Source organism: Chenopodium quinoa, unplaced genomic scaffold (genome assembly GCF_001683475.1).
Source record: "Chenopodium quinoa cultivar QQ74 unplaced genomic scaffold, ASM168347v1, whole genome shotgun sequence".
In the NCBI taxonomy this organism is placed as follows: Eukaryota; Viridiplantae; Streptophyta; class Magnoliopsida; order Caryophyllales; family Amaranthaceae; genus Chenopodium; species Chenopodium quinoa.
The window spans coordinates 2470026-2482882 of NW_018742205.1; the positions used below are offsets into that span (position 1 = coordinate 2470026).

General features: G+C 33.9%; 2 protein-coding genes across 2 annotated transcripts; both read right to left on the reverse strand.

Annotated features, from left to right (window-relative positions):
- Window positions 1–246: 246 nt before the first annotated feature.
- On the reverse strand, window positions 247–3613 carry LOC110726485 (zinc finger MYM-type protein 1-like). Its single transcript, XM_021905965.1, has 2 exons — window positions 3596–3613; window positions 247–1167 (listed from the first exon to the last, which is right to left on the reverse strand). Exons 1-2 carry the CDS (start codon window positions 3611–3613, stop codon window positions 247–249), a joined length of 939 nt encoding a protein of 312 aa, XP_021761657.1.
- An 842-nt stretch (window positions 3614–4455) lies between these two features.
- On the reverse strand, window positions 4456–8258 carry LOC110728932 (60S ribosomal export protein NMD3-like). The gene is made up of 3 exons (XM_021908603.1): window positions 7981–8258; window positions 7371–7450; window positions 4456–6347 (listed from the first exon to the last, which is right to left on the reverse strand). The coding sequence occupies exon 3, from the start codon at window positions 6343–6345 to the stop codon at window positions 4801–4803; it is 1545 nt and encodes a 514-aa protein (XP_021764295.1). The 5' UTR covers window positions 6346–6347; window positions 7371–7450; window positions 7981–8258; the 3' UTR covers window positions 4456–4800.
- Between the last annotated feature and the right edge of the window lie 4599 nt (window positions 8259–12857).

Sequence of the window (12857 nt, forward strand, 5' to 3'; positions counted from 1 at the left end):
AATGAAAATGTGAATAAAAAATTTAATTATATGAAGATTGAGTCATAAATTAAATATACAAGCTAAGAGACACACACGATGCCAGTGGCGTCACCAGGATTTTCGAAGTGTGGGTTCGAAACTTCCAAAATTTGAAATCATAATTAACAAAGGAATAAAAATACAATAATTAAATATTCAGTACATAAATAAGTTCAAACTATAGATTACAAATAGATTACACATAGAAAATGAAAAAAAAAAAGACTACAGAAGCATTCTTCGAGTCTTCATACTTTGGAAGCGTTCCAATACATCATCATCACTAACTCTTGAAAATAAATCTCTTTCAAGAAAAGTGACTAAATTATCATTCAATAGTTGATCACCCATACTATTTCGCAACTTATTTTTTACGTATGTCATTGAGGAAAACACTCGTTCCACGCTTGCAGTTGCAACCGGAAGGATCAATGCTAGTCTTATAAGCAAGTAAACTAAGTTGTAAGTAGTATGCTTATTTGTTTCAACAAGCATCATAGAAAGCTCATGAATACCCTTCAAGTCTCCAAACTTTGCATCTTGGCGCACATCATTAATATAAAATTGAAGGTCATGACGAAGTGCAGTCATCGTCATATCATTAGTTGGAAACTCTTTGGGATATAATTCAGCAAGTCTCAACAACTTTTGCATATCAAATGCCGCAAATGAATTGATCGGGTTTAAGCATGACACACAAATAAGTAACTCCATATTTTCTTCATCAAATCTACTATTGAGCTCTTGGAGTTGTAAATCAATGACACTTATAAATATTTCTACCCGAAATCGATGAAGATTTGAAACTTTGGCAAAGAAGCGTCTTGACCTTCCACGAGGAACATACATATCATCCATAGTAGGAACTTCTACATCATGTTTAACACAAAAACAAACCACAAGATGTAAAAAGTCTTCCCACCCATGGTCCCTCATTTGTTGTAATCCCTCCTTAGTCAATTTAACATATGTCATGGCATTAACAATATCTTGGTCCCCCTTTTGCAGAGCTTGACACAATTTATCAGTAATCCCAAATATTTCGGACATCAAATGTATCATAAATACAAATTCAAATGATTCAAATGTAGACATGACAGTAATAGCCTTCACGCGATCATCCTTATAAATCTTATGACTTGAGAACTTGAGAAGTAAATTAGATAATTATAACCAAACTTCAGCAATTTACAAAAAATTTCCAATTCGTAATGTATATTAGCTATTTAGCATATGAATTTCAAGTATTCAATGATTTAGCAAAAAAAAATCCCCAAATTGAGAAGTAAATTACATTTGCAAAAAAAAAATCCCCAAATTCACTTACCTACATACACCGATACACGGCTGTGAGGCTGGCAGTGCTGTGACGGACGACGGTGGGTCTGCTGGCCTGTTGGGTGAGTGGCTGGTGCGCTGCCGCTGCCACCGTGTTCTGGCGTTCTGCTGACTGCTGCCGTGTTGCGCCGGGAAGAGAAGGAGGAAGAACGGGAAGAGAAGGACTGAAGGAGGAAGAACGGGAAGAGATTAAGAGAAGGAGGAAGAAGTTAGGGTTTTGCAATTTGGGGGAATGAGGAAGAGGAAAGCTGGAAGCAGGAAAAGCTCAGGAAACAAAATTAAAAAAAGTGTGAGTTATGGGTTTTGAACCCACAAACTCTTGTGTGATGGGAGGTAAAAATAACCACTGGGCTACAACTTTACTTGTTGTCATATAATACACAAATATTCTATTTAAACCTATTTTGATTTTTTTTTTTTTAAATTTTTTTTAATTTTTTTCAAAAAATCAGTGGGTTCAATGAGCCCACTTGAACCCACCCTAGCTCCGCCACTGCACGATGCGTGCGTGTGCAATATAAATAATTTATCATGCTCGATTCTCTCTTCTTTTTTTTTTTCGGAATGTTATCCTCCTTGTTCTAATAATATAAAATAAAAATTAGTGGGTTTAAAAATTGTTGAATTTTTTTTAATAATTTTTTTTGAATAAAAAAAATTAGTTATTAAAAAAATATATGTTGATGAAGTTATGGAGGCTAAATAAGTTATGACTTCTCTCAATAAAAAAAATAAAAAATGATAAACAAAAAAAAAATAAAAAAAATAAAAATAGGAAAATAGCTTTTTTTTTTTAATTTATTTATAAAGATGGTAGTTTTTAAAATAAAAAGAAGAAAAGGAGAGGAGCTATTTTGGGAAAGTGAAATTTATCACCCAAAACCGCTTCTCACTAATATAATAGATATATACTAATTAATGGTTAATCTCAGGTATTAATCCAGGACATTGCCCGAGCCCAATTACTAATATAATTCTATTTTTACTAAAAATATAAGTTAAACATTAAAGATTTCAAATTTTTAAGAATTGAATTTATGTTCTACTACATATTTTCTTCAAATAATATCGATGTCATCAATAGCCCAGTCATTTCTGTAACGACACAGTAAAAATGCTTCTTGTTGAACTCGAGGTCATAGACTACATACTTAGCCGATTAAGCGTTATAGTAAATTACGGTTGTTTATATTTTTATAAGCTCGTAATTTATGTGAAACAAGTGTTTGATGAAAAAGTTATATGAAATGGCATTATGTCGTAATGACAGGGGTATACATTAATACATGTTGTGAAGATGTTTATTGCTATTGAGTCTGCTAATTGTATGTGCAGCATAAATTCATTGAATTTATCAATTATAAACATATGACACATATATAAGAACGTTTTTTAATATATAATAATTTGAATTTACCAATTTTAAAATCGGTCCGTGCATGATAACTTACTTAAAGCTCGAAGATAATATTTAGAAACTCATACGAAATAGCACTCAATATAGGAGAATATTATCCGTTTATACCGATAAAGTTTCGTTATCAACTTTGGAAAGACATAATGATACAGTACTCTTCTGCGAGGAACACCGTACTTAACTTTACATTTCAAATTAATGAAAAATCGTTTTCAAGAACAAATGTACAATAACATGTTGCCTCGCACGCCCCCGAGGCCCCGAGTACATAAATGGGGGGAAAAAATGAGGATAAGAAATTAGTAGACAATTGTCAAGATAAAGTACGGCTACTTCTTCCTCTATTTCTATTTATTTGCTACGTTGACTTTTACTGTTTACTTTTAAAAATTTTGACCAGTTAAACCTAATATAAACATCAAACATATTATATAGAAGCTTGTTGGATTCGATTATAACTGTACTCTTAAATATTACCACCACCCTCACGTCTTTCCCTCCTTTTTCCGGCAGCCCCCTTCCTAATCAAAAAACCCAGAAATCTAACATTCCCCTCCACCACCAGCCCTAACCACCTCCAACCCAGACCACCCCACCACCCAAACCCACCTCTAACCCAGACCATCCCACCACCCAAACCCACCTCTAACCCAGACTACCCACCACCTAGATCCACCTCTAACCCAGAAAAAAAAGATGAAGAGAGAAAGAAAATAGACCAAAACCACTTTTACAATTTGGAAAGAATAACACGGAACAATTAATTACTAGTCACAGAGCACTTAGGAATTAATATATGCAGAAGTATTTAGAACTTACTGGAACATTTTCCTCCATTGTTAGGCTGAAAATGAAACCCAAAAAAAAAAAAAAAAAACGAAAAAAAAGATGAAAAGAGCAAGTCGGTGGTCATAGGGAGCAGAAAGCCGGTGGGATGGAAGGTGGTTGTGAAGGAGGAGAGAGAATGGTGGTGGGAGGGGCGGTGGTCGTGACTCTTGAGGGAGGAGGGTGAAAGAGATGAAGAGATGAAGAGGGTGAAGGTGAAAGAGATGAAGAGCAGAGATGAACAGGGTGAATGGGTGGTGGGTCTAGGAGATGAGTAAATGGTTGGGTAAAATTAGGTTAATGATTTTAGATTAGACAAAAAAGTTATTGTGATTAAAATAAGATAAGGGTAACATTAAGAAAATCAGAATTTTTAAGTAAGGGTAAATTTGTAATTTTAACGGTTTTTGTTTACTAAAAATAGAAAGTTGCATATAATTGTAAGCGAACTAAGATAACAAAAGTTGCACATAATAATAATAATAAAAAAAAACAGAGGTAGTATTTAATTTAAACTTATTATTATAAGTTTGCTATTATAAGTTTAAATATAAGCTACTAGTAATATTTATTATAATACATTATAAATATTACTAGTAGCTTATTAAATATTACTAGTAGCTTATAAGTTTAAATATAAGCTACTAGTAATATTTACGTATTATAAGTTTGCTATTATAAGTAAGCTACTATATAAGCTACTAGTAATATATGCTCTAGAGCATCTCAAACAGATATAGATATCGCCTCTTCTAAAGAGAAATTCAGATGGCCACAATCTTACGGAACCAGGAAGAAAAAAGAGTAACATTCTGCATTAGTTGCGAATACATACTCCTAAAAACACTAAATAATTAGTCGAAAAATTTCCATGAATTTGCCGCAATAGAGTAATGTTACCGTTCTTTTTCAGGTCATGATTCAAGAGCTAAGGAACATCTAATATCACTGTAATACAAAATCACAAGTTCAGGGAGCAAAAGACCAGGATACAGCGCAAGTAAACAAAAACCTTTTCCTAGTATACAGCTAAAAGCCAAGTGCAAAAGAAAACATGAAAGGAGGCTATTGTATGCGGAAAGGAGGCTTAGTCCAAGAAGACAAAACTATGAAGGTAAACAAAAAGTGAGAGAAAAAGGACCTTTCAAAAGCAGAATTGCAATTGAAATAGAAACTTTACAGAGTTCTAAAAGAGCTCATCACTCCCTCATGTTACTACCTCCTGCTTCATCTTCATCGTCACTTATATCAAGATCAGCGAGCAGCTCATCTAGGGGCACAGAGGGCAACTCATCACCGTCTGTCATAGAAGCTGTTTCCGATGGTTGGTATTCCTTATTGCGGTACAGTGATACATTAAACCTCAAATCAGGGTTCTCTTCCAAGTCTCTTAAGAACTCTTCATATTCATTAGCAGCCTTATCATGGTCAACTTTAGCATTGCCAGCATCATCAACCTCCATATTAAGGTTCTTGAGCTTCCAAGCACGGGGCTTCCCACGTTTTCTTTGACGCTTCTCTTCATAGCTCTTCTTAACCAATATGACTTCAGGAAGAACAAGCCCTTTGTATTTGTCCAATTCGGAGTCATTAGGATTAGCCCCATAAAGATCATAACCAAGGGCATGATCCCCGGGGTTTAGAAGATGACCTAAGTGTGTCCTGATGTGAAATATTGTATCATTCCTTCCAAAGTCTGATACACGCGCCACTTGGGCATCTGCCAAAGCATACCTTGAGCCAGAAACAACAACTTCAGGTGAAACATTGTCGATATCCAGCACAATGTATTCCACCAGCCGCCTACTAGAGAGCAGGCATTTGAAAGGTGCTCTCCAATACTGATCAGCATCCAGGAAGCAATACCTCAAGGTGTTTGGATCCAATAACATTAAACTGTTGGTCAGTTTTGTACAAATCACAATGGGACCCAGATTCCCCACACTTACTGCAACTTTAGGAGGAAGACATACAAGGTCCTCACGACAGATGGGGGAAATCTCAACTGAGAAAGTATGCTTATAATTGTAAGTGTTGCTCTTGGAATCCTGAGACACAAGCTCTTTATCACTGCGACTCTTGATGGGAGCAACTTTGCCAACAAATTCCAAAAATTTCACAGCATGACTTCTGTTGGAGAAGAAGAAATCAATTCCATTATTCATCTGCTTGATTCTGATAGCCTGGGCCACAGCATCATGCTTAAGAATAAGTTGTTCCAGGTAGAAGAAAGTCCTTCTGTGAGGAACATGTTGTCGGAGTTGAACTGATGCCACCCACTGATCCGGATTTGCCTGGAGCCTATTACAATAATCACACATATTATGGTGCACAACATACTCAACAATATAAGCCTGCTCTAGAACTGCCCCGTGAAGTACTTCCTTTTGAATTCTCAGTTTAACCTTGATCCTCTTAGAATGCGGTTCAGTCCACACAAACTCAGCATGCACCAATGTGACTTTGGCTTTATCCAAATTCAACCTCTTTAGACAAAATGTTAGGAGTTCCCTTGATTCTAGTTGAGCCCTGATCCGAGTCTTCGGAGGCTGCAAATAAGTCTCACATTCAGGGCAAAATAAGATTGTCACTTGCTTCAGCAAACCTTCAGTGATGTCAATTTCAGAACGCAAACACCTCACACACATGTTGGCAGCATTTGGTTGCATAGGGATACCACATTTGCAGCATAGAACACTGCCAATTGTTTGTTGTACAATAAACATGCCATTTTCCTGAGCCATTGCTACAGAAAACCCAGGAAAAAAGTCAATAATGTAAATCAGTGCACATAAGCATCAATAAATTATGCAAAAAACAATTCTTTCCTCAGTGGCGTCTCTAGGATTTCCGAAGTGTGGGCTCGAAACTTCGGAAGTTTGGAACACACACACCATTTCACATGTAATTAACTCATACACACAAATCCAAAATGAGATTTCTATCTATATCAAAAAAATGAAATTTAACAAGAACACGAGATATAATTTCCCAAAAGCAAGAGCAACAACTAGCTAAATTAAGCAAAGGTCACACCAAATGAAAACGAAACATAACCAACCAAAAGGTATCAAATTACAGATGCTTAATCAGTGGCGTCTTCAGGATTTCCAAATAGGGGGTTTGAAATTTCGAAAGTTCAGAATCATAATTTACAATTGAATGAATTGCATATTTGCATACAATTATGTACGAATTGCATATTTGCATACAATTATACGAACTGCATATTTGCATACAATTATGTAAAGACCAAAAGTAACTCAACGAATTTCGCCAGTTTCAATGATAGGCTAAGTGGCTAACAGCAACGATACGGCAAACCACTCGCCAATACAGCAACATGCAACAATACAGCAACAATAGGCTAACTGGAAACTGGAAAGAATGGATACGAGAAAGAAATAAACCAAAAAATATCAATAAGCAAACCACTCACCAATACGGCAATACTGCAATACAGAAGTTCACACAATCACTATAAAATTATTTTTTCAGATTTTTTTTTAGATAATAAAAATCAATACATCATAATTTATCAAGATTCAAGAAGAAGAATATCTTTGCATACGGCAATAGAGGCATACAGCAATACAGCAAACTAAGAAGAAGAATATCTTTGCAATTGCATACAAATTTTTTTCAGATTTTTTTTTAGATAATAAAAATCAATACATCATAATTTATTATCAAGAATTCATTCATTCAAGATCAAAACAAATAGTATGTAAAACATATGAAATTAAGAAGTAAAAATTCAGTTATTCACCTACAGAGCCACGAAATATGGATGAGTGGATGACGGTGCAGTGGAGCACCGAGCACTGATTATCCCCTTCTAATCGACTTCTGCAATAATCGACGATAACCCATGACAAGAAGTCAAGAACAATGTACAGATTACACTAATTACAGAACATGGGAACAATGTAGTACATTCTAAAACAACCTCCATTGAATAATTGATAAACACTCTAAAACAATAGACAATCAACACTTCAACCGACAATCAACATTTAACACTTCAACAGACAACAATTCAAGTATTCAACAAACAACAATTCAATTACAGGCTATACAAATTACACTAATTCAAGTCAACAGACAACAATTCAACAAATGAACTACTTCTACAATCCACAAACCCTACATCAGTAAATGTAAATCAGATACTTCCTTCCCCAAGACCCCAATTTCAACCATTTTTTCAATAGACAATAGTCACCCAAAAACCCAAAATTGATAGCTAAAGTTCATCACACATTCACACATTCAAACACCACGTATTGACGTAATTATCTACAAAAATCATGAAACCAAAAACTTTATATATTATTAACCCAGAAGGCCAGATAGAACCTAGATAGAAGACGACATACAATTAAAGCCTTAAAGGAAACCGGCAAAGTGGGCAACGCAAGGCCGCAAAGGCGCAAATCCGCAACAGCTCACGGTGACACGGTGGAGGGCCTGGACTCCGACCCGGGTTCTGGCGTGCGGAGCGCCGGGAACGGTGAGGCGGTCGCCGATCTACGTGCGGGCAGCGGGGCAGTGGCGTCTGGGTTGTGCGAGCCTCTTAGAGGAGTTAGGGTTTGTCGGTTTGAGAATTTGGAGGAAAGTGGTAAAACAGAGCCTTTTAGCTGTAGGATCTGTTTTAACAAAAAGGAAAAAAAAAGTGTGAGTTATGGGTTTTGAACCCACGACCTCGTGTTTGGTGGGAGGTAAAAAAATCGCTTGGCTGCCGCTTTAATTCTTGACATAATACATACAAATATTCTATTTAACCCTTTTCCATGTTTTTTTTTAAAAAAGAAGCAGTGGGTTCAAAAAAGCCCCTGACTTTGATGATGTAAAAATATGCAAAGATAGTTATTAGGGACTAGGAAAACATAATATACTTCCCTAGCTCATTCTTAAATAATTAACATTTTTGACTTTTTTCACTATTCGTTTTGAGTCTTTAACCATCATTTTTTAGTAACATATAATATAAAACACAAATTTATCATTAAATATATTGGTAAATAAGTATTAATATAAAATCTCATAATTTCAACTTTATACTCAGTAATATTTTTTAATAATACTTAATCATATATATATATATCTAAATCTAAGATCAACCTAGTATATTGACATGTATGACAAATTTGACTACTTGTTAGGTTTAACTGTGACAATTATTTAATTAGTAAAGGAGTGAATAAAATGCATCTCATCCATTTATACAAATTTTGACATGAGTGATTTATATCATGCATGCATAACATATATATATTTCTTTTATAAAAATCAACAACTTTTTTGAGCTGATGAGTTGGTAACTCATCATTGGCCAACAAAAAAAATCATATTGTTTTTTGTAAATTTGTAGAGTCTTAAGATGAGATCTCAAGACTACTTATAGTCTTGCACCACTTTATTGCAAAAAACATATAGTCTTTTATGTGAAAGTCTTGAGTCAAGACTCCATCACTCAAGACTGACAAATTAACTCACCTGATTTAACAGACACTCACCTGATTTAACGGACACATACATGCCAATGCACAAGTTTACCCTGAATTATATGCAATTTTGTACTTATAAAAATTATGTTTTTTTTTTTTTTTTTTTTTTTGGAAAATACACATTAAAACCAATCAAACAATATATTACATATATATTAGTGTACCAATATAAAGTATCTTTATATCACTATGGTATATTTTAGAATAATATATAACTTTGACCATACAATCATTTTCAATAATAATTTATAACTTTGACCATAAAATTCTTATTAATATATATAATACTCCGTAATATATATGAGAAAACATAGTCAATGGATGATTTAATCCGTCTAAAGATCAGAGCAGAGCAGATCTAAAGAATAGGGTCTAAGAGCAGTTCTTAATAGGCTGGGAATTTTCCACATCTGAATCTGACTCAACTTTAAGGAATTTAGAACTTGATTTGCATATATAGCTAAACCAGTTCATTAAATAGAATTCCAACTCATTATATTGGAATAGATTGGTATAGAATCTCATACGAGAGGTATGGATTCTAAAACCCATACTAGTTTAAAGTTGTTTGGTTTTAATCTTGGAATGGATTATATTCTTCATCAATAGAATGGATTATAATTTTTAGGGAGCTGATAGAGGTGAGTATGGGATTCGATAGGTATGGAGTAGAGTTAGAACTCCTTGGATGTGAGATTTCATTACTAGAAAACTCACCCAAACAAAAAAAAAAGTAGATAGAATGAATTCTAACTCCATTGCAACCCATTCTAAATGATCTAATCAAGAGACCCCTTAATAAGATTTAAGACATGCAACAAATAAATTTAAGACATGCAACCCTTAGGCTACTTACAAGAGTGTGGAACACATTTTGTTTTATATTAACTTTAAAATTTATGATATAATCATGTATTGATAAAGTATAATATTATGTCAATACCAATTTAAAATTTAGTGTACCAATATAAAGTATTTTTAATATCATTATAAGAATTTTTAAGTATATAGTACCTTTATACCATCACTGGTACAGTATCACTTTATAATGATATTATTGTTAATTAGCTTTCAAAATATATAGGAAAAATTGCATTAAATAATACCACATTTCACCCGTCCGCTAAAAACAAGTCGACCTTTTGTTTATTTCAGAATAATACGACCTTTGGGGGTGTCCGTTTTAAACAAGTTGTAACCTGTTGGTAACCTGAATAATAGGTTATATGGACACGTGTCATCATTTTATTAGTCTGTAAATATAATTTTTTTAATTTAAAAAATTAATAAAAAAAAACCCCAATCCCGTAATTCCCCTCCCTTTCCCGTTCCCTTTCCCTTTTCCCGTTCTGTCATCCCTCCCATCCCCGTTCCCATTCTATAATCCCCTTCCCTCCCCTTTCCTCTTTCCTGCCCTTCCCCCTCCATAAATCTCGACAATCCTTGAGGACATAACATGTATCAACGTAATAGTTTAAACTAACCATCTATAAATAAAAATTCATTAGTAAAATTTATTTTTGATTGGACACATTTATCAACGTAATAGTTTAAACTAACCATCTATAAATAAAAATTCATTAGTAAAATTTATTTTTGATTGGACACATTTATCAACGTAATAGTTTAAACTAACCATCTATAAATAAAAATTCATTAGTAAAATTTATTTTTTTTACAAAAATTTATACTTAAAAAATACTTATATATTTTAAAACCAATTTAGCAATATTTCATGAGATAACATTTAAATTATCCATGAAAACGAAAATATCGAATTCAAGTTTAGCCCATGTTCTTAATCTAGGATGAAGTCCAATGCTCCCAGCCCACCCTTCCCTCTCTAAAATTGGCCCAAAAAACAAAATGGTTTTGGGCTTGGAAACATGAAACTTTATTTATCTAATTAAATCAAAATAAGGTCATTAATGAAAAAAAAAAAAAATTAAAACAAAATTTTAAAGCCTTTGTGTTGAGCATGTGGACTTATTTCATCTAAGCTTTATATCAATTCCATAATTTGGTCAACATAAACGAAAAATAGTTGAATAATGCACAAACTCACTAGTTGACTTTGTTCCAAGCTTTCTAAACAAAAACATGTATGAAACATTCCATTGATTTTCTCTTTCTAAATTTACTAGTCATGATGATTTCCTTGAACATTCCAAATAAGTTCTTGCTTACCTTGGTACCATTATTTTCATTTACTTGCACAAAAATGTAAAGACTACCAATGTAATGCAAACTTATTTGGGCCTGAAATCCGATTCCCATTTCGAGCAGTCGATCATCAGCCTAAGTCTTGCGGTTACCCCGGATTTGATGTTCATTGTAACGGAACAAAAGCAACACTCGAGCTTCCCAACTCGATCACATTTGAAATCGATAGAATTTCCTATGATGAACAAAGTGTTGATCTCAGCGATCCTGATGGTTGCTTGCCTTTGAAAATTCTCTCTCTTGATTTATCCACCTCTCACTTTTACGCCCTTTATTATCAAGAATTCGCAGTCTTCAATTGCTCGGGCCATTTTGAAAACTTGGAGTACAACAACATTACAGACTACAAATTACACAAAGTTGATTGCCTAAGTGGTTTTTAAGTTATACCGTTTACGCCGTAAACAATCTTTGGGCTGTTTCTCTTTTATCAACTTGCCACCGGGTTGCAAATGTTAGTTTTCCTGATTATAATGGATATTTTTTTTATGGATTTATTCTCAATGAATTTACTCTTCATTGGGATGAGCCAAAGTGTAGAGAGTGTGACATAATCAACCGGCGTTGTCGTGTTAGAAGGGATTCTACTCATGAAATTGAATGCACGTCCGAAATTTATTCAAGTTATTCTGGTGGTAAGATGTTTAATTTTCTTTTTCCCACATCTTATATCTTTCTAACATTTCAAACAAAATCATGGACCATTAAATGTTTTTATGATTTTATATCTTTTACCGCTCCATGGTTTTGTGGCTTTTTTTTAATTGATATCCACGATTTAATATAATTGCACATGATAGAGTATAAAACATCATGACCTCAACCAAAAGCTTAAGCTGATGGTTGCGGCTCATAAAACATATTTTTGGGCCTCGACCATCAGCTTAAGCTTTGGATTGAGATGGTCCTTTAACATAGTATTAGAGACATCAACCATCAGCTTAACTGCTTAAGTTTTTGGTTGAGATGGTCCTTTAACAACACAAATCTTTGAGATTTAGTTATATTAATTTTAGAGTTTGTACTAATTGATTGAAAATTTATAGTTGTACAAATAAATATTAACAAATTTTTTGTGTGGTGGTTGTCGTTGTTTGTGGTGGTGGCCTGATCGACTAATCTAATAGTTTTAGACTCAGAGACAAGTAGCAAGGCTTTTATACTTTCTTTAGGGATTGGTTTGCCGGTGTTTCTGGTGGCTATATTTAGTTTGTTACGGTGGTATCAACAACGAAGGCAGAGAAATGATGAAACAGCTACGGGCAGTATAATGAGGCAGCGCAATCATACAACCACAAGAATCAGCCAATCCATATTAGATTCATATCCAACTGTTGTTATTAGTGAGGGCGGTCAATTGAACACTCTTGATAATAATAAGGATAATTTATAAATTACCACCCAAAAATAGTATCAATTTCTAAATAACCACCCAATTAATTTTTTTTCAAATTACCACCCATTAAATTAAAAAAACGCTCAGATTACCATCCATTTTGTTTTTCCGGTGGAATTTCCGTCAG